This window comes from Salvelinus sp. IW2-2015, unplaced genomic scaffold, assembly GCF_002910315.2.
Source record: "Salvelinus sp. IW2-2015 unplaced genomic scaffold, ASM291031v2 Un_scaffold220, whole genome shotgun sequence".
NCBI lineage: Eukaryota > Metazoa > Chordata > Actinopteri > Salmoniformes > Salmonidae > Salvelinus > Salvelinus sp. IW2-2015.
This window is the reverse complement of record NW_019942526.1, coordinates 92,629-110,865: the sequence shown is the minus strand read 5'-3', so window position 1 is coordinate 110,865 and position 18,237 is coordinate 92,629. Positions and strand designations below refer to the sequence as shown.

The window sequence follows — 18,237 nt, the reverse complement described above, 5'->3', positions numbered from 1 at the left end:
TTCCGAGTTTCCTAGTTCCGACTAGCATATGAACGCGGCATCTATCTCGCTTCCGTTCTATTGCTCCATGACCTTCCGCCTGTGACGCTCTGAGCCATGTTACTACAGACTGACAGTCACATTTCACATGACATGTCTCAGAAGATTGACCCTTTACTCTACAATACAACATACTTTTGTTTCCCTTGTTAAAATAAATTATGTGTTCACTGTGATGTGTCACTTCAGGCATATCTGTCCCTGTCTGCCTGCTCAATATAATCTGAAACGGTCTCTCTCTGCAGATCTATGTGTAGCAGTTAAAGATCACTGCCGTGTGACATTTTTATTGCAAATTACATTAATGGAAGGATTCATTTAATAATTTGCCTACCAGCACATACAGGTCTTCTCTCATGGACTTGAATGGCGTCCTTGAATGTAAATGGTATTTTCCTGACTTATAAATTGTAGGCTATTGTGGATAGATGGGTAGGTGCAGTAGCCTATCTCAAGGTTTGCCACATACAGAGAGTTTGGGAGTTATGTTCTTAAAACAGGAAAATTAACCCAGGGTGCATGCTACAATAATAAAAAAAAAAAAGTACATTCCATTTGTAGACCACTTTTCATGTACACAGACACACTAATGTATTGGGGACCTCTATTAGATGCATCTGTCAACATTGAAGTGGTGGTAATACACCATAACATTGGATGTCAACCGCCGACAAAAACCCCATCAAAGAAGATCTGGCAAAGTTGGTCTTCTCGCGATATTTCCGTAGTGGGTGGTGAAGTCAGAGATATGSCAGCCGTCGCCCTGAAGTCTTGTCGCAAAGGACTGTCTCACATTTTGAGGGATGGAGCAGTCGCTACTCTCTTGCCAAAGGCTTTGGGAGGTGAGTATGATACCACGGTTCGATGTGTACCGTTTCACGGGAAAACTTACAGGCTTCGTTTATAAAAACAAATAGAGGAGGGGGTGTGTCAGTCAGGGTCAGCACTAGGTACCACAGCCACAAACCCAGCCTATTTCTACAAGTTATCTTCTTAAAATTATTTTAAATTTCACCCTAACCACACTATGCCTAACCCTATCCTTAAATTAAGCAACTTTTTGTTTTCATAAATTATTACGATATAGCCAATTTTGACTTCGTGGCTGTGGTAACTAGTGACAACCCAGCGGCAGACCCTGTCATCTGAATGTATTTGTTTGCTCAAGCACATGTAAACTGCGCAGCACTTGCATATTCTTAGATATCGCACAATCAATGCTGAATCAATGCTGGTAAGGAATGGGCGCGTTCGAGCGTATCACTTTTGTCAACACGTTGACCAACGGTCACAGCCATTAACAATGTGTTGCATTATATTAYACATGTCGACTGCATGACCTTTACAACAACCATGTGATTAAAGGTTATGAACTTTCGACTCCAGGTCCAGGACTCCAGGTCGACTCCTTACAAACAGCAGTCAGAAACAAATCATAGTGGGAGACAATGGCAGGTAGCCTAGTGGTTAGAGCGTTGGCCTAGTAACCGAAAGGTTGTAAGATCGAATCCCTGAGCTGACAAGGTGAAAATGACATGTACATTTAGGGAAGTAATTCGCCTCTGGGGGCTAAAGTTGAAATGGAACTATAATCATATTCAAGTGGGTGTGATTGCGTTTCACATAAGGATCACTTAATGAGTCCATTTTGTAATGTTAAGAAAATGTGTAAATTACTCCAATAACATATGCTGCTGCAGAATAAACAACCCACACATGTATTTCCTCATTACCATCATATCTACATTTCTGAATCATCACTTAACCCAGTAGGCCGTCATTGAAAATAAGAATTTGTTCTTAACTGACTTGCCTAGTTAAATAAAGGTAAAACAACCCAATTCTGCTTTTTGGAAGTACATTTTTTCCAAGGTGGCATAGCAGTCAGACATCCTCGCCTTGTCGTGTATATATATTTACATATTTTCTTTGCATATCTTTATATATTTTTTTCTCTAAAAACTCAACTTCAAAACACTCTCCTGCAACCCACCTCACCAATAAACAAATAAAAAATAAGTATTATTCACCTCAAGTCTGAAATCCACAACAGAAGCTAGCCAGTTCACTGGCTAACGTTAATATTCAGCTAACCACGGTTGGCGGTCATCAGCTATCCTTTAGCTCGAAAAGCTATCGCCAGTTTTGTACAACGCGACTCAGACCAGAGCATACCGAACATATTTTCTCTCCATATCCCCGGATTTCTACCGCAAGCTCTGGACATTTACACCTGGATCTTGCAGCTAGCTAGCTGCTATCCGAGTGACTATTGGCTGACGTCGGTCCCGGAGCAAACATCAATTATTCCGGAGCTAGCCAGCTGAAGAGTTCCATCAGCCACTCCTGGGCTACAATCACATTTACATTTACATTTAAGTCATTTAGCAGACGCTCTTATCCAGAGCGACTTACAAATTGGTGCATTCACCTTATGATATCCAGTGGAACAACCACTTTACAATAGTGCATCTAACTCTTTTAATCACCTATCCGGACCCGTTTTACTGCCGATGCGGAGCCCCACCGGGCCTTCACGACTGGACTACCGACGTTATCTGCCCGAGGGAGTTATCCAACTGGCCCCTCCGTCGCGATGTAACCTGAACGCCCATCTGCGGCCCGCTAATCGTTAGCTGTCTTATCGGCTTCTATCTGAATAGGTCTATCGGACAATTTTCTTGGGTCACTATAACTATATCTATTTTGCCAATTGGATTGGTCCCCTCTACCACACGGAACCCCACTAATCTACCGACGGAAACGCATGAGGTGGCTAAAAACAGACCTCCATCCTCTGCCAGCTTGCTACCCATGGCCCGGCTAGCTGTCTGAATCACCGTGACCCCAACCAACCTCACTACTCACTGGACCCTTATGATCACTCGGCTAAGCATGCCTCTCCTTAATGTCAATATGCATTGTCCATTGCTGTTCTGGTTAGTGTTTATTAGCTTATTTCACTGTAGAGCCTCTAGCCCTGCTCATTATACCTTATCCAACCTTTCAGTTCCACCACCCACACATGCGATGCCATCACCTGGTTTCAATTATGTTTCTAGAGACAATATCTCTCTCATCATCACTCAATGCCTAGGTTTACCTCCACTGTATTCACATCCTACCATACGTTTGTCTGTACATTATACCTTGAAGCTATTTTATCGCCCCCAGAAACCAGCTCCTTTTACTCTCTGTTCCGGATGTCCTAGACAACCAATTCTCATAGCTTTTAGCCGTACCCTTATCCTACTCCTCCTCTGGTGATGTAGAGGTGAATCCAGGCCCTGCAGTGCCTAGCTCCACTCAGACGCTCTCTTTTGATGACTTCTGTAACCGTAATAGTCTTGGTTTCATGCATGTTAACATTAGAAGCCTCCTCCTTAAGTTTGTTTTATTCACTGCTTTAGCACACTCTGCCAACCCGGATGTCCTAGCCGTGTCTGAATCCTGGCTTAGGAAGACCACCAAAAACTCTGAAATCTCCATCCCTAACTATAACATTTTCAGACAAGATAGAACGGCTAAAGGGTGTTGCAATCTAATGCAGAGATAGCCTGCAGAGTTCTGTCCTACTATCCAGGTCTGTACCCAAACAATTTCAACTTCTACTTTTAAAAATCCACCTCTCTAAAAACAAGTCTCTCACTGTTGCCGCCTGCTATAGACCACCCTCTGCCCCCAGCTGTGCTCTGGACACCACATGTGAACTGATTGCCCCCCATCTATCTTCAGAGCTCGTGCTGCTAGGTGACCTAAACTGGGACATGCTTAATAACACCCCGGCCATCCTACAATCTAAGATTGATGCCCTCAATCTCACACAAATTATCAATGAACCTACCAGGTACCACCCGAAAGCCGTAAACACGGGCACCCTCATAGATATCATCCTAACCAACTTGCCCTCTAAATACACCTCTGCTGTTTTGAACCAAGATCTCAGTGTTCACTGCCTCATTGCCTGCATCTGTAATGGGTCAGCGGTCAAACGACCTCCACTCATCACGGTCAAACGCTCCCTGAAACACTTCAGCGAGCAGGCCTTTCTAATCGACCTGGCCCGTGTATCCTGGAAGGATATTGACCTCATCCCGTCAGTAGAGGATGACTGGTTATTTTTTTTAAATGCCTTCCTCGCCATCTTGAATAAGCATGCCCCATTCAAGAAATTTAGAACCAGGAACAGATATAGCCCTTGGTTCTCTCCAGACCTGACTGCCCTTAACCAACACAAAAACATCCTATGGCGTTCTGCATTAGCATCGAACAGCCCCTGTGATATGCAACTTTTCAGGGAAGTTAGAAACCAATATACACAGGCAGTTAGAAAAGCCAAGGCTAGCTTTTTCAAGCAGAAATTTGCTTCCTGCAACACAAACTCAAAAAAGTTCTGGGACACTGTAAAGTCCATGGAGAATAAGAACACCTCCTCCCAGCTGCCCACTGGACTGAGGATATGAAACTCTGTCACCACCGATAAATCCACTATAATTGAGAATTTCAATAAGCATTTCTCTACGGCTGGGCATGCTTTCCACCTGGCTACCCCTACCCCGGTCAACAGCACTGCACCCCCCAAAGCAACTCGCCCAAGCTTTCCCCATTTCTCCTTCTCCCAAATCCAGTCAGCTGATGTTCTGAAAGAGCTGCAAAATATGGACCCCTACAAATCAGCCGGGCTTGACAATCTGAACCCTTTCTTTCTTTCTAAAATKATCTGCCGAAATTGTTGCAACACCTATTACTAGCCTGTTCAAACTCTCTTTCGTGTCGTCTGAGATTCCCAAAGATTGGAAAGCAGCTGCGGTCATCCCCCTCTTCAAAGGGGGGTACACTCTTGACCGAAACTGCTACAGAACCTATATCTATCCTACCCTGCTTTTCTAAGGTCTTCGAAAGCCAAGTCAACAAACAGATTACCGACCATTTCGAATCCCACCGCACCTTCTCCGCCATCGATAAGAAACAATACTGTGCAGCCGTATTCATTGACCTGGCCAAGGCTTTCGACTCTGTCAATCACCACATCCTCATCGGCAGACTCGATAGCCTTGGTTTCTCAAATGATTGCCTCGCCTGGTTCACCAACTACTTCTCTGATAGAGTTCAGTGTGTCAAATCGGAGGGCCTGTTGTCCGGGCCTCTGGCAGCCTCTATGGGGGTGCCACAGGGTTCAACCCTTGGGCCGACTCTCTTCTCTGTATACATCAATGATGTCGCTCTTGCTGCTGGTGAGTCTCTGATACACCGCTACGCAGACAACACCATTCTGTATACTTCTGGCCCTTCTTTGGACACTGTGTTAACAACCCTCCAGATGAGCTTCAATGCCATACAACTCTCCTTCCGTGGCCTCCAACTGCTCTTAAAYRCAAGTAAAACKAAATRCATGSTCTTCAACCGATCGCTGCCTGCACCTGCCCGCCCGTCCAGCATCACTACTCTGGACGGTTCTGACTTAGAATATGTGGACAACTACAAATAGCTAGGTGTCTGGTTAGACTGTAAACTCTCCTTCCAGACTCACATCAAACATCTCCAATCTAGAATTGGCTTCCTATTTCGCAACAAAGCATCCTTCACTCATGCTGCCAAACATACCCTCGTAAAACTGGACACATCACTTACCGATCCTCGACTTCGGCGATGTCATTTACAAAATAGCCTCCAATAGACTGCATCCAATTTATTGAGTAGGGTCACAGTGCCATCCGTTTTGTCACCAAAGCCCCATATACTACCCACACTGCGACCTGTACGCTCTCGTTGGCTGGCCCTCGCTTCATACTCGTCGCCCAACCCATTGGCTCCAGGTCATCTACAAGACCCTGCTAGGTAAAGTCCCCCCTTATCTCAGCTCGCTGGTCACCATAGCAGCACCCACCTGTAGCACGCGCTCCAGCAGGAATATCTCTCTGGTCACCCCCAAAGCCAATTCCTCCTTTGGCCGCCTCTCCTTCCAGTTCTCTGCAGCCAATGACTGGAACGAACTGCAAAATCTCTGGAAGCTGGAAACATTATCTCCCTCACTAGCTTTAAGCACCAGCTGTCAGAGCAGCTCACAGATTATTGCACCTGTACATAGCCCATCTATAATTTAGCCCAAACAACTACCTCTTCCCCTACTGTATTTATTTATTTTGCTCCTTTGCACCCCATTATTTATATTTCTACTTTGCACATTCTTCCACTGCAAATCTACCATTCTAGTGTTTTACTTGCTATATTGTATTTACTTCGTCACCATGGCCTTTTTTTGCCTTTACCTCCCTTATCTCACCTCATTTGCTCACATTGTATATAGACTTATTTTTCTACCTTATTATTGACTGTATGTTTGTTTTACTCCATGTGTAACTGTGTTGTTGTATGTGTCGAACTGCTTTGCTTTACCTTGGCCAGGTCGCAATTGTAAATGAGAACTTGTTCTCAACTTGCCTACCTGGTTAAATAAAAAAATAAAAAGCCATTACAGTTCATTAGAAAAGTATTCAGACCCCTTCCCTTTTTCCACATTTTGCTACATTACAGCCTTATTCTAAAGTTGATTAAATAGKTTTTTCCCTCATCAATCTACAACCAATACCCTATATTGACAAAGCAAAACCATGTTTTTTTGAAATTTTTGCAAATTTATTACAAATAAAACAACAGGAATAACTTATTTACATAAGTATTCAGACACTGCTATGATACTCAAAATTGACCTCAGGTGCATCCTGTTTCCATTGATCATCTTTGAGATGTTTCTACGCCTTGATTGGAGTCCACCTGTGGTAAATTCAATTGATTGGACATGATTTGGAAAAGCACACATCTGTCTATATAAAGGTCCCACAGTTGACAGTGCATGTCAGAGCAAAGACCAAGCTATGAGTTTGAAGGAATTGTCCGTAGAGCTCCGAGACAGGATTGTGTCGAGGCACAGATCTGGGGAAGGGTACTAAAAAATGTCTGCAGCATTGAAGGTCCCCAACAAAATAGTGGCCTCCATCATTCTTAAATGGAAGATTTTCGGAATCACCAAGACTCTTCCTAGAGCTGGCCGCCCGGCCAAACAGCAATCAGGGGAGCAGGGCCTTAGTCAAGGGAGGTTACCAAGAACCCGATGGTCACTCTGACAGAGTTCCTCAGTGGACATGGGAGGACCTACCAGAAGGACAACCATCTCTGCAGAATTCCACCAATCAGGCCTTTATGGTGGCAAGATGGAATCCACTCCTCAGTAAAAGGAACATGACAGCCAGCTTGGAGTTTGCCAAAAGGCACCTAATAGACTCTGACTATGAGAAACAAGATTCTCTGTTCTGATGTAACCAAGATTGAACTCTTCAGCCTGAATGCCAAGCGTCACGTCTGGAGGAAACCTGGCACCATCCATACGGTGAAGCATGGTAGTGGCAGCATCATGATGTGGGGATGTTTTTCAGTGGCAGGGACTGGGAGACTAGTCAGGATCAAGGGAAAGATGAACAGAGCAAAGTACAAAGAAATCCTTGATGAAAAYCTGCTCCAGAGCACTCAGGACCTCTGACTGGGGCGAAGCTTCACCTTCCAACAGGACAATGACCCTAAGCACACAGCCTAGACAACGCAGGAGTGTTAGGGACAAGTCTCTGAATGTCCTTGAGTGGCCCAGCCAGAACCCAGACTTTAACCCGATCGAACATCGCTTGAGAGACCTGAAAAAGCTGTGCAGTGACACTCCCCATCCAACCTGACAGAGCTTGAGAGGATCTGCAGAGAAGAATGGGGGGAACTCCCCAAATACAGGTGTCCCAAGCTTGTGGCGTCATACCCAAGAAGACTCAAGGCTGTAATCGCTGCCACATGGGGAACATTTGTTGTACTTGGGTCTGGGAAGAATTTGGCCTTTTTATAAACATATTTYGTGCAATTCTGTCATTTTATACATATTTGTTTATGAAAATATATTATTTCACAGCAATTTAGATGATACAATTCCCTACACTATTCAGTGCTTGTTTTTAATCACATATTCTGAAATTGAGCTAACAGTGTAGAATTTTAGCAACCAGGAAATGACAAAGCGATTTCCACTAAATAACCCAGCCACAAAGTCAGAACAGCTTCCCCATTTTGACAACCGATGCCACTCCGGCAGTAGAAATTAATAGGTGAATATCACAGCCAATCACAACACTGGCGGGTAAGTAATACTGTGAAACACGATCATTCCTCTATAAGCCCCAGATATGTTATGGACCTTTTCAGAAATTGCAATGCAAAAATTCTAAGAAATCCTATGTGTAGCACCTTTAAGGTTGACACTCTCAGGCAGGATGAAAACAACTACATCGACCATGAGCCTTTGCTAGTTACGACCACTTTCGCCATGATCCTTAAAAAAAAAATGTTTGGGTCCATTCAGCAATATGGCCAGATATATTAGAGAAATGAGGACACCAGAATCCCATTGGGCAATGAATGGAGGAACATAAACACCTTACCCATCAGACTGTTGACCAATCGYGTTCACGTTGTCATGCTGTGTCACACGGTTGCTAAGCTAATCGTCACGCAATCCCTTCTCAAAGTCAGGGTATGAGTCGAGTCCTTGTCCCAGAATCGCCCAGAATGGACCACACGGCCCATTGATGACGCATGGGCAATGTACACAATGGGCGTTATGATTCCAAGGGAGTTTTACATCTCCTCAAAGTAATCTCTGATATGGCGTGCTTCAAATTCAAATACTTCCAGCTTCATGCGCCATCGGGAGTTTTCCATAGGAATATGTGGATGACGTACATCAGCGCTATCACCATTTACTGGTTTTAATGTCTATGGTTTGCACAGTTCCCCAGTGTAAAATGCAGGAGTAGCTTCTTTTTGCAACCTAGTATTTACCATAGATAATTATATAGGCCTCAAGTAGCCAAAAGGCTGCATTAGCATGGGCAGAGCCATTGAGAGCTTTCACCGTTTTGATTGAAGTCAAACTGAGTGGGACTTCCAACTTCATTGTGACCCKGTTGGAGTCATCTCCAACCGGGTCACCTGGACGGATCAGCCAATCATGAAGAAAATTGACTCCTTCAAAATGGAGATTGCCTCAATGGTGCTGCCCATGCTTTCAGAGATACTATAATGGCACAGTTACAAAGATGAGTCCTCTATCTATCTCTATGGTATTTACACACTTGCGTTGCTGGGAATTGGCTTGCACAAAAAATTCAAAATAGTCTACTGAAAGCCAGAAATTAAATAATATTTTATTTCAACATACTCTTTTGATTGTCTGTAGGCTTGGTCCTTATGCAGGGGGGGATTAGAGAAAAAAGCATCTAATGGAAAGTATAATTAAACAGAATTTCCAAACGTGGGTCTGTTGTAGACCCATGCAGTTTCTCAGCGAGGTCAGTTCATCTCTGCTTACCTCATGTCAAAATAAATGTCCTCCACAAGTTCTTGCTTTTTTTTGGGCAGGTATGGTGCACGTGCAGGACTTTTAATTTGACATGCGCTAAGCAGAGAGAAAAGTGAGTCTACAGACCCACGTTTAGAAAGTCTGTTAAATGTATGTTCCATAGTACATCAGGGAAACTGGGCAGAAGGGAGTGGTGCTTCAAATACAGCAGATCTGCAACATCACTAATTGAGCCTCTCATATCCTCCTTAATTGCCAGCCTCAACACGTTACGGAAAGAGATGAACTGTATAGGAAGCTCTGGGGACAGGTCATGTGGATACTGGACAGTCAATAAATTGGCAGATGCAAACATATTATCATCTTTAAATGGCAGCTGTTCTTGAGGGCTCAAACAAAAAAAAGCAGTTTGCGATTTTGTTCATACTGGTAAACTGCCGTTTCAATTGTGTGGTTGCAATAACAGTCCCTTATCTCTGGTATATCTTGGCATGCATCATTCGAGACTAAGTTTAAATTGTGTGCAGCGCAATGGACATATAATGCACAATGTGTCAGGAAGGACTGTCTGGGTTGTCATACTCAGTATTGAAAACAGTCGGGCTCACAACCTGGACCTACAGGTTGTGGTGAGAACATTTGAACACAAAAATGCAAGGCGACACAGTCGCATATTGTTGTTACTATAGGCCTCTACATAGAACAAAAAAGAGATTGGCATTAATAGACTGGTTTTATGCACAACAAATTGCTATCCATGCTGGGAGAGACCGCGAGGATGGCTCATGTCATGCAGGTTCAGGTAGGCTATACAGGACAGCTGTATATTCTAAACAAATCAATTGGTTGCWGATTAGTATGCTGTTGARTCAAACATTTATTTTACAATCCGTCAGCCAGCAGCCTAAATGGACGCCCTGCTTATCATGGGAAAATGACAACCAAATAGTTCTAACATTAATCCATTAGCTAAGGCAAAGCTATAGGCTACACGCCCTGGCACCACAGAAGGCCTATCATCAATTCGATAGGCAGCCGCATAGACATGTCGCAGTTTCAGCACAATGGACAGCGATCTGTAATCTATACTTTGTGAATGGCTGTCTGGCTGACTCATTCGATTGTTTATTTTGTCAGGGGGGCGAACTACGACCTTGCAGGGGTCCAGAGAAACTGCATTATGCCACTTCTAGCGTTGCTAAAAGCAGCTAGGGTAGCCTAGTTTTTAGACATCAATGCAAATGCTGTTAAATTAAGTATAACCTTTTGCGTTTTAATTTTCTAGGCTTGTAATGTTATTCTGTTTTAATTGTTTTTACATTGTGATAAGTAACACGTTTTCACCTGAATTGCATCGCGTCATAGTCTGCTGTATCAGGGTCTGTTCGGTAGCTTTCACTCTGGTGATGTCAACAAGGTCTTGTCCCACAGCACTGGCCCGATTCAATTATCTAAATGTTACATAAGAATTCCTCAGCTGATCATTCCTTGCCTTGACTTCACCCTGATTTGATCTTTCAAGGGGGTTGCACAAATCACCCAAATACAATGTACATTTTACACGCCATTCTTAAAGACGCACTCCATTCTCAACTATTGCATTAAATCACTTATTCTAATTCTGTCATAGTCAATTGGCACATTGTGTGTGTTTGTCCTACAGGGGTGAGACAGAAGTCCTCTGTACAGTATGCAACGAGGCCAGAGCTCCCTAAGCTGGCCTACCGCAGGGTAAAGGGGAAGAGTCCAGGCGTGGTCTTCCTGCCTGGGTATGGATCCAACATGAACGGCCAGAAAGCTGAGGCCCTGGAGGAGTTCTGCAGGTCGCTTGGACACTCATACCTTAGGTACTGTACTCTACCTGCCGCCGTGTAACGCAATACACAGCGGCAGGTAACCTAGTGGTTAAGAGCGTTGGGTCAGGAACTGAAAGGCCGCTGGTTCGTATCCCCGGGCCGACGAGGTGAAAAGTCTCTGTGCCCCAGAGCAAGGCACTTAACCCTAATCACTCTAGAAAAGAGTGTCTGCTAAATGACTAAAATGTAATTAAATGTTTCCCACAAATATAAATAGAATTGCATGATTATGGCATAACTCATTTCCTCAAGCTTCCTGTAAAGACATACTGGTACACAACTAACCTTCAAATTATGGCTGAACTTTGCCTTTTTTAGCCTTCCCAAGTTGCTAAAACCTTTTGATTGGGTTATAGGTGTTGAACAAAGGTTGCTATAGGATTTTAACAAGAGGGTCTACTTGATTTAAATTTTTTCACTCTTGCTCACCTCACTTTTCAGAAAAGGAAATTTAGTAAACATTTTAATATAAATTGTATGGCCTAATAAACCATGTTATAGAAATACCATGTATATACCGTCCTTTAGACCGTGGCACATTACCCAAATATACCCCCTGAATCTGAATATCTGAGGTAGGCGTACATTAGCCAAACCTCTATCCTGATGTTCATTGCCTGAATAGACCCCCTAGCTTTCGAACCCATTTACTCCTGAGGTACTGACCTGTTGTATGCTCTACAACCACTGTGATGATCATAGATGACCAGCAGGGTCAAATAATAGTTTGAACATCTTGAAGAACAATCCTAAATGGCCATGTACTCTTACAATCTCCACCTGGCACAGCCAGAAGAGGACTGGCCACCCCTCAGAGCCTGGTTCCTCTCTAAGTTTCTTCCTAGGTTCCTGCGACGCACAATTGGCCTAGCGTCGTCCGGGTTAGGGAGGGTTTGGCCGGTAGGGATATCCTTGTCTCATCGCGCTCCAGCGACTCCTGTGGCGGGCCGGGCGCAGTGCGCGCTAACCGAGGGGGCCAGGTGCACGGTGTTTCCTCCGACACATTGGTGCGGCTGGCCTCCGGGTTGGAGACGCGCTGTGTTAAGAAGCAGTGCGGCTTGGTTGGGTTGTGCTTCGGAGGACGCATGGCTTTCGACCTTCGTCTCTCCCGAGCCCGTACGGGAGTTGTAGCGATGAGACAAGATAGTAATTACTAGCGATTGGATACCACGAAAATTGGGGAGAAAAGGGGGTAAAATTAAAAAAATATTTTAAAAAATAAGTCTATATACAATGTGAGCAAATTGTGAGATAAGGGAGGTAAAGGCAAAAAAAGGCCATGGTGACGAAGTAAATACAATATAGCAAGTAAAACACTGGAATGGTAGATTTGCAGTGGAAGAATGTGCGAAGTAGAAATATAAATAATGGGGTGCAAAGGAGCAAAATAAATAAATACAGTAGGGGAAGAGGTAGTTTGGGCTAAATTATAGATGGGCTATGTACAGGTGCAGTAATCTGTGAGCTGCTCTGACAGCTGGTGCTTAAAGCTAGTGAGGGAGATAAGTGTTTCCAGCTTCAGAGATCTTTGCAGTTCGTTCCAGTCATTGGCAGCAGAGAACTGGAAGGAAAGAGGCGGCGAAAGGAGGAATTGGCTTTGGGGGTGACCAGTGAGATATACCTGCTGGAGCGCGTGCTATGAGTGGGTGCTGCTATGGTGACCAGCGAGCTGAGATAAGGCGGGGCTTTACCTAGCAGAGACTTGTAGATGACCTGTAGCCAGTGGGTTTGGCGACGAGTATGAAGCGAGGGCCAACCAACGGGAGCGTACAGGTCGCAATGGTGAGTAGTGTATGGGGCTTTGGTGACAAAACGGATGGCACTGTGATGGCACTGTGATAGACTGCATTCGATGCTAATGCAGAACGCCACAGGATGTTTTTGTGCTGGTCAAGGGCAGACAGGTCTGGAGTGAACCAAGGACTATATCTATTCCTAGTTCTAAATTTTTTGAATGGGGCATGCTTATTTAAGATGGTGAGGAAGGCACTTTTAAAGAATAGCCAGGCATCATCTACTGACGGGATGAGGTCAATGTCATTCCAGGATACCCYGGCCAGGTCGATTAGAAAGGCCTGCTCGCAGAAGTGTTTTAGGGAGCGTTTRACMGTGATGAGGGGTGATCGTTTGGTCGCAGACCCATTACGGATGCAGGCAATGAGGCAGTGATCGCTGAGATCTTGATTGAAAACAGCAGAGGTGTATTTGGAGGGCGAGTTAGTTAGGATGACATCTATGAGGGTGCCCGTGTTTACGGATTTGGAGTTGTACCTGGTAGGTTCATTGATAATTTGTGTGAGATTGAGGGCATCAAGTTTAGATTGTAGGATGGCCGGGGTGTTAAGCATATCCCAGTTTAGGTCACCTAGTAGCACSAGCTCAGAAGATAGATGGGGGGCAATCAATTCACATATGGGATTGAGGGCACAGCTGGGGGCAGAGGGAGGTCTATAGCAAGCGGCAACAGTGAGAGACTTGTTTCTGGAAAGGTGAATTTTTAGAAGTAGAAGCTCGAATTGTTTGGGTACAGACTTGGATAGTAATACAGAACTCTGCAGGCTATCTTTGCAGTAGATTGCAACACCGCCCCCTTTGGCAGTTCTATYTTGGCGGRAAATGTTATAGTTRRCGATGGAGATYTCAGRGTTTTTGGTKGTTTTCYTAAGCCAGGATTCAGACAYGGCTAAGACATCTGGGTTKGCAGAKTGTGCTAAAGCAGTGAGTAAAACAAATTTAGGGAGTAGGCTTCTAATGTTAACATGCATGAAACCAAGGCTWTTACRGTTACAGAAGTCAWCAAAWGAGAGCACCTGGGGAGTGGGAGTGGGGCTAGGCACTGCAGGRCCTGGATTAACCTCTACATCACCAGAGGAACAGAGGAGRAGTAGGATAAGGGTACGGCTAAATGCTCATGTTACCCAAATACACTGTGCTCTCTGAGTTTTTATGCTAGCTTAGTAGCCAGGTTTTTTCCCCCATGTTTTATTGTATGTCTGACTGGTCCTCCAAGCTCATGTTGTGTTTGTGGTTCCCCAGGTTTGACTACACAGGCCATGGGTTATCGGAGGGGGTGTTCGCTGAAGGGACCATCGGCACCTGGAAGAAAGATGTCCTCTTCGTGTTGGATGAACTAACAGAGGGTCCACAGGTGAAAGARCTCTCCACTGGATCTAGAATCATATCTAAACTAGCCTTTAGATAACGCTCGTATTTATGTGTGTATTTGGTGGGATTCAAATTGGTATTGGATTTAGTTTATTATTAAAGTGTTTTGTATTTTCAGATCTGCTTTGAAGAGCTCAAAGACTGGTTTGACTTTATAACCCAGTTATAGACCATCTCTTACATGACTTTGATCTTTCAAAATATGCCCTGTTAATTTTGCCCTCCATAATATTTACTCTATTTGTTGTGTAAGATATCAGTTAGAATCTGTATAAAAACAAATGTGGTTGTGTATTAGTGTTGTTGACTTCAAACGGTGGTGGTGTTAGTGTCACGTGTCCACAAGTGGGCGCTGTCACACAAATGAAATATCATCTCAACATGTAACGTTCACGTCACACACCGTTCAATCATTACCTGAGTAGCATAGCATAGCCTCCCATGCCAGGCTTCAGGGCTCTTCTTGACATTCATCAGACACACAGCTAGTGAATGAGCCCATTAGCAGGGCCAGAGTCATATTACTCCTAATGTCCTTGTGATGATGAGGATTTGGAACTTATTCAGGGAACAGAACCAAAGACTGAAAAAATAACAACCTTTTTCCAGGAATGGAAAAACTGAATCGGGAACGAAAGTGATCTTTTAGTATTCTGGAACACTACCGTTATTTTCAAATTTTGAGAACTGGTTAATAATTTAAAAAATAGTTCCCAAAATATTCTTAATATCTGGTATGTAATTCTGTAATTTAGTGACTTTATAATACTAGTAATAGCCTAAACACATTACAATTCACTTCATGTCATGTAAACAACTAGCTTACCGTTCCATAGCAAGCTTCTCCATCCACACTAATTGGCGGAGTAAATTAATGACAAATGTAAAAGCTACAGTATGTTGAGTTCACAGGGGGAAAAATGTACGAAAAGGAACTATGAACCGTTACTTTTTTCTATGCTCTCTTTACTATGCTGGTTGGAACATTCAAACTGAACGAAATACAGAGGGGTTGTGCTCGGAACTGAACGATTGGAAAATAATTTCCCCTGGTTAGATTCACATCTGTTTTTAGAAACTACTTCTGTCCATTGTAGCGATAGCTAGATGACCATGGTGCTTCTCTGCAGAAGAGTCGGTTCAAATGGAAGAAAGGAGATGAGGAGACAAGCGAAGCAATCCATATCAAACTGTTGGTATTTCTAAGTACCATTGCTCCCTATCCTAGATCAAGGCATCTTTAACGTAATCATGTCTTTCCCCATGGTCTCTCTGTTTAGATCATGGTGGGGTCCAGTATGGGCGGCTGGCTCATGCTGTTGGCAGCTATCGCCAGGCCGGAGAAGACTGCAGCTCTGGTGGGCATATCCACGGCAGCAGACCACATTGTCACAACCTTCAAGTCAATGTCTTTAGAGGTGAGCGAGGACATCATAAAATAATGTGTGGTTATGACCAGGGTTGGCGCTAATTCCATTTCTATTCAGGGAGTGGTGAATTGAAATAAAATGCTCTATGTGAATGTCAATTCATTATTTTATTTTAATTGGAATTGATCCCATTTCACCACAGGTGCGTAAGGAGATTGAAGAGAAGGGCGTGCTGACTGTGCCCACCAAGCACAGCGAGGAGGGCACCTACACGTTCAYTATTGGCTTCCTGAACGAGGCGGAGAACCATTGTGTCCTCCAGAGCCCCCTCCCCATCACCTGCCCTGTGAGGCTCATCCACGGCCTGAAGGACGACGACGTGCCCTGGCACATCTCCATGCAAGTGGCCGAGCGCGTCCTCAGCCCCGACGTGGACGTCATCCTCCGCCGCCACGGTCAGCACCGCATGGCCGAGAAGGATGACATCAGGCTCATGGTCTACACCATCGACGACCTCATAGACAAGCTGACCACCCTCGTTTGAGTTGGGGGGGGTGTTAGGAATGCACTCCATTGGAGAGGCAGGAGCAACCATATATGATCCCACTCTCCCCCTTCCTTCCATCCTGYCCAGTTTGTCCTCAGTATGCTGTTTCAAAGCAAGAGAAAAAGACGAGGATTATCGAAAGTACAAACTGTGATGGAACGAGGATGTCGTCTGTCAGAAACCTCAGCCAGGTCCCTAATGCCTGCCTTGGGAAGGGAGTGTGTCTTTTACCAGTTTACTCTGTGCAGTGTTTTTTAGGTAAACCTTTCTACGGGCAATACTGCCACTGCTGCCACTGTTTGACAGATCCCAATAGTTCTAGTGTGCCTTTTTTACCACGTCTCATACCCATTGGGTCAACAAAGCCTCTGCACAGCAGAGTGGAGCACAGGTCTCGTCTAATTGTGCATGCAGATATTATATGAGGCACAGATAGAATACACACAGACAACAAGCTCCATCAAACTGCCTCCTACGCAGAAGCACTGTGACATAGTGTGGTGATCGGTCCAAGCTGTATTTTCACAGTGTCGATACCAAAAAAGACTGTACACTATCTCAAAATAGCTGAAGAAAAGTCAAGAGGAATACATTTTTTATTTTACTGTACATCCACCCACCTTCCCATGTGCCAGTCTGAGCCACTGGGCTGTTGATTAACATGTCGTTCGTTGGTTATTGGACTGTGTTCAATGGGGCAGAAAGTCAGTCCTGCTGCAGCAGACGCAGTAACTCTCTCTGATCCCCTAACTGCTGCTCTGACCTTTCACTCTTCGGCAGAATGTTTGCAATCAGTCACCTACGCATCACAACACCAACCGGATGACAAAACTTAAACATGAGCACGCATCAGGGTGTAAAACAAAGCGCCTGAGTTATGTAAGTACTGTACATTGCCTTTGGAAAGTGTTCAGACCCCTTGACTTTTTCCACATTTTGTTACGTTAGCCTTATTCTAAAATGGATCAAATGTTTTTTTTCCCTCAGCAATCTACACACAATACCCCATAATGACAAAGCAAAAACAGTTATTTTAGACATTTTTGCAAATGTATTCAAAATAAAAAACAAATACCTTATTTACATAAGTATTCAGACCCTTTGCTATGAGACTTGAAATTGAGCTCAGGTGCATCTTGTTTCCATTGATCATCCTTGAGATGTTTTTACAACTTGATTGGAGTCTATCTGTGGTAAATTCAATTGAATGGACATTATTTGGAAAGGCATACACCTGTCTATATAAAGGTCCCACAGTTGACAGTGCATGTCAGCGCAAAAACCAAGCCATGAGGTCGAAGGTTTTGTCAGTAGAGCTCCGAGACAGGATTGTGTCGAGGCACAGATCTGGGGAAGGGTACCAAAACATGTCTGCAGCATTGAAGATCCCCAAGAACACAGAGGACTCCATCATTCTACAATTGAAGAAGTTTGGAACCACCAAAGACTTTTCCTAGAGCTGGCCGCCCGGCCAAACTAAGCAATCGGGGTAGAAGGGCCTTGGTCAAGGAGGTGACCAAGATTCCGATGGTCACTTTGACAGAGCTCTAGAGTTCCTCTGTGGAGATGGGAGAAACTTCCAGAAGGACAACTATCTCTGCAGCACTCTACCAATCAGTTGGACAGACTGGTTGAGTGGCCAGACGGAAGCTACTTCTCAGTAAAAGGCACATGACAGCCCGCTTGGAGTTTTCCAAAAGTACCCTAAAGACTCTCAGACCATCATAAACAAGATTCTCTGTTCTGATGTAACCAAGATTGAACTTTGGCCTGAATGCCAAGTGTCACGTCTGGAGGAAATCTGGCCCCATCCCTACGGTGAAGCATGGTGGTGGCAACATCATGCTGTGGGGATGTTTTTCAGTG

At 44.3% G+C, this 18,237-nt stretch overlaps 1 protein-coding gene across 1 annotated transcript; it reads left to right on the top strand.

Annotated features, from left to right (window-relative positions):
- The first annotated feature begins 772 nt into the window (after positions 1-772).
- LOC112068193 (palmitoyl-protein thioesterase ABHD10, mitochondrial) lies at positions 773-16,463 on the top strand. The gene is made up of 5 exons (XM_024135271.2): positions 773-881; positions 11,097-11,280; positions 14,326-14,437; positions 15,735-15,872; positions 16,027-16,463. Exons 1-5 carry the CDS (start codon positions 788-790, stop codon positions 16,366-16,368), a joined length of 870 nt encoding a protein of 289 aa, XP_023991039.1. The 5' UTR covers positions 773-787; the 3' UTR covers positions 16,369-16,463.
- Positions 16,464-18,237: the final 1,774 nt, after the last annotated feature.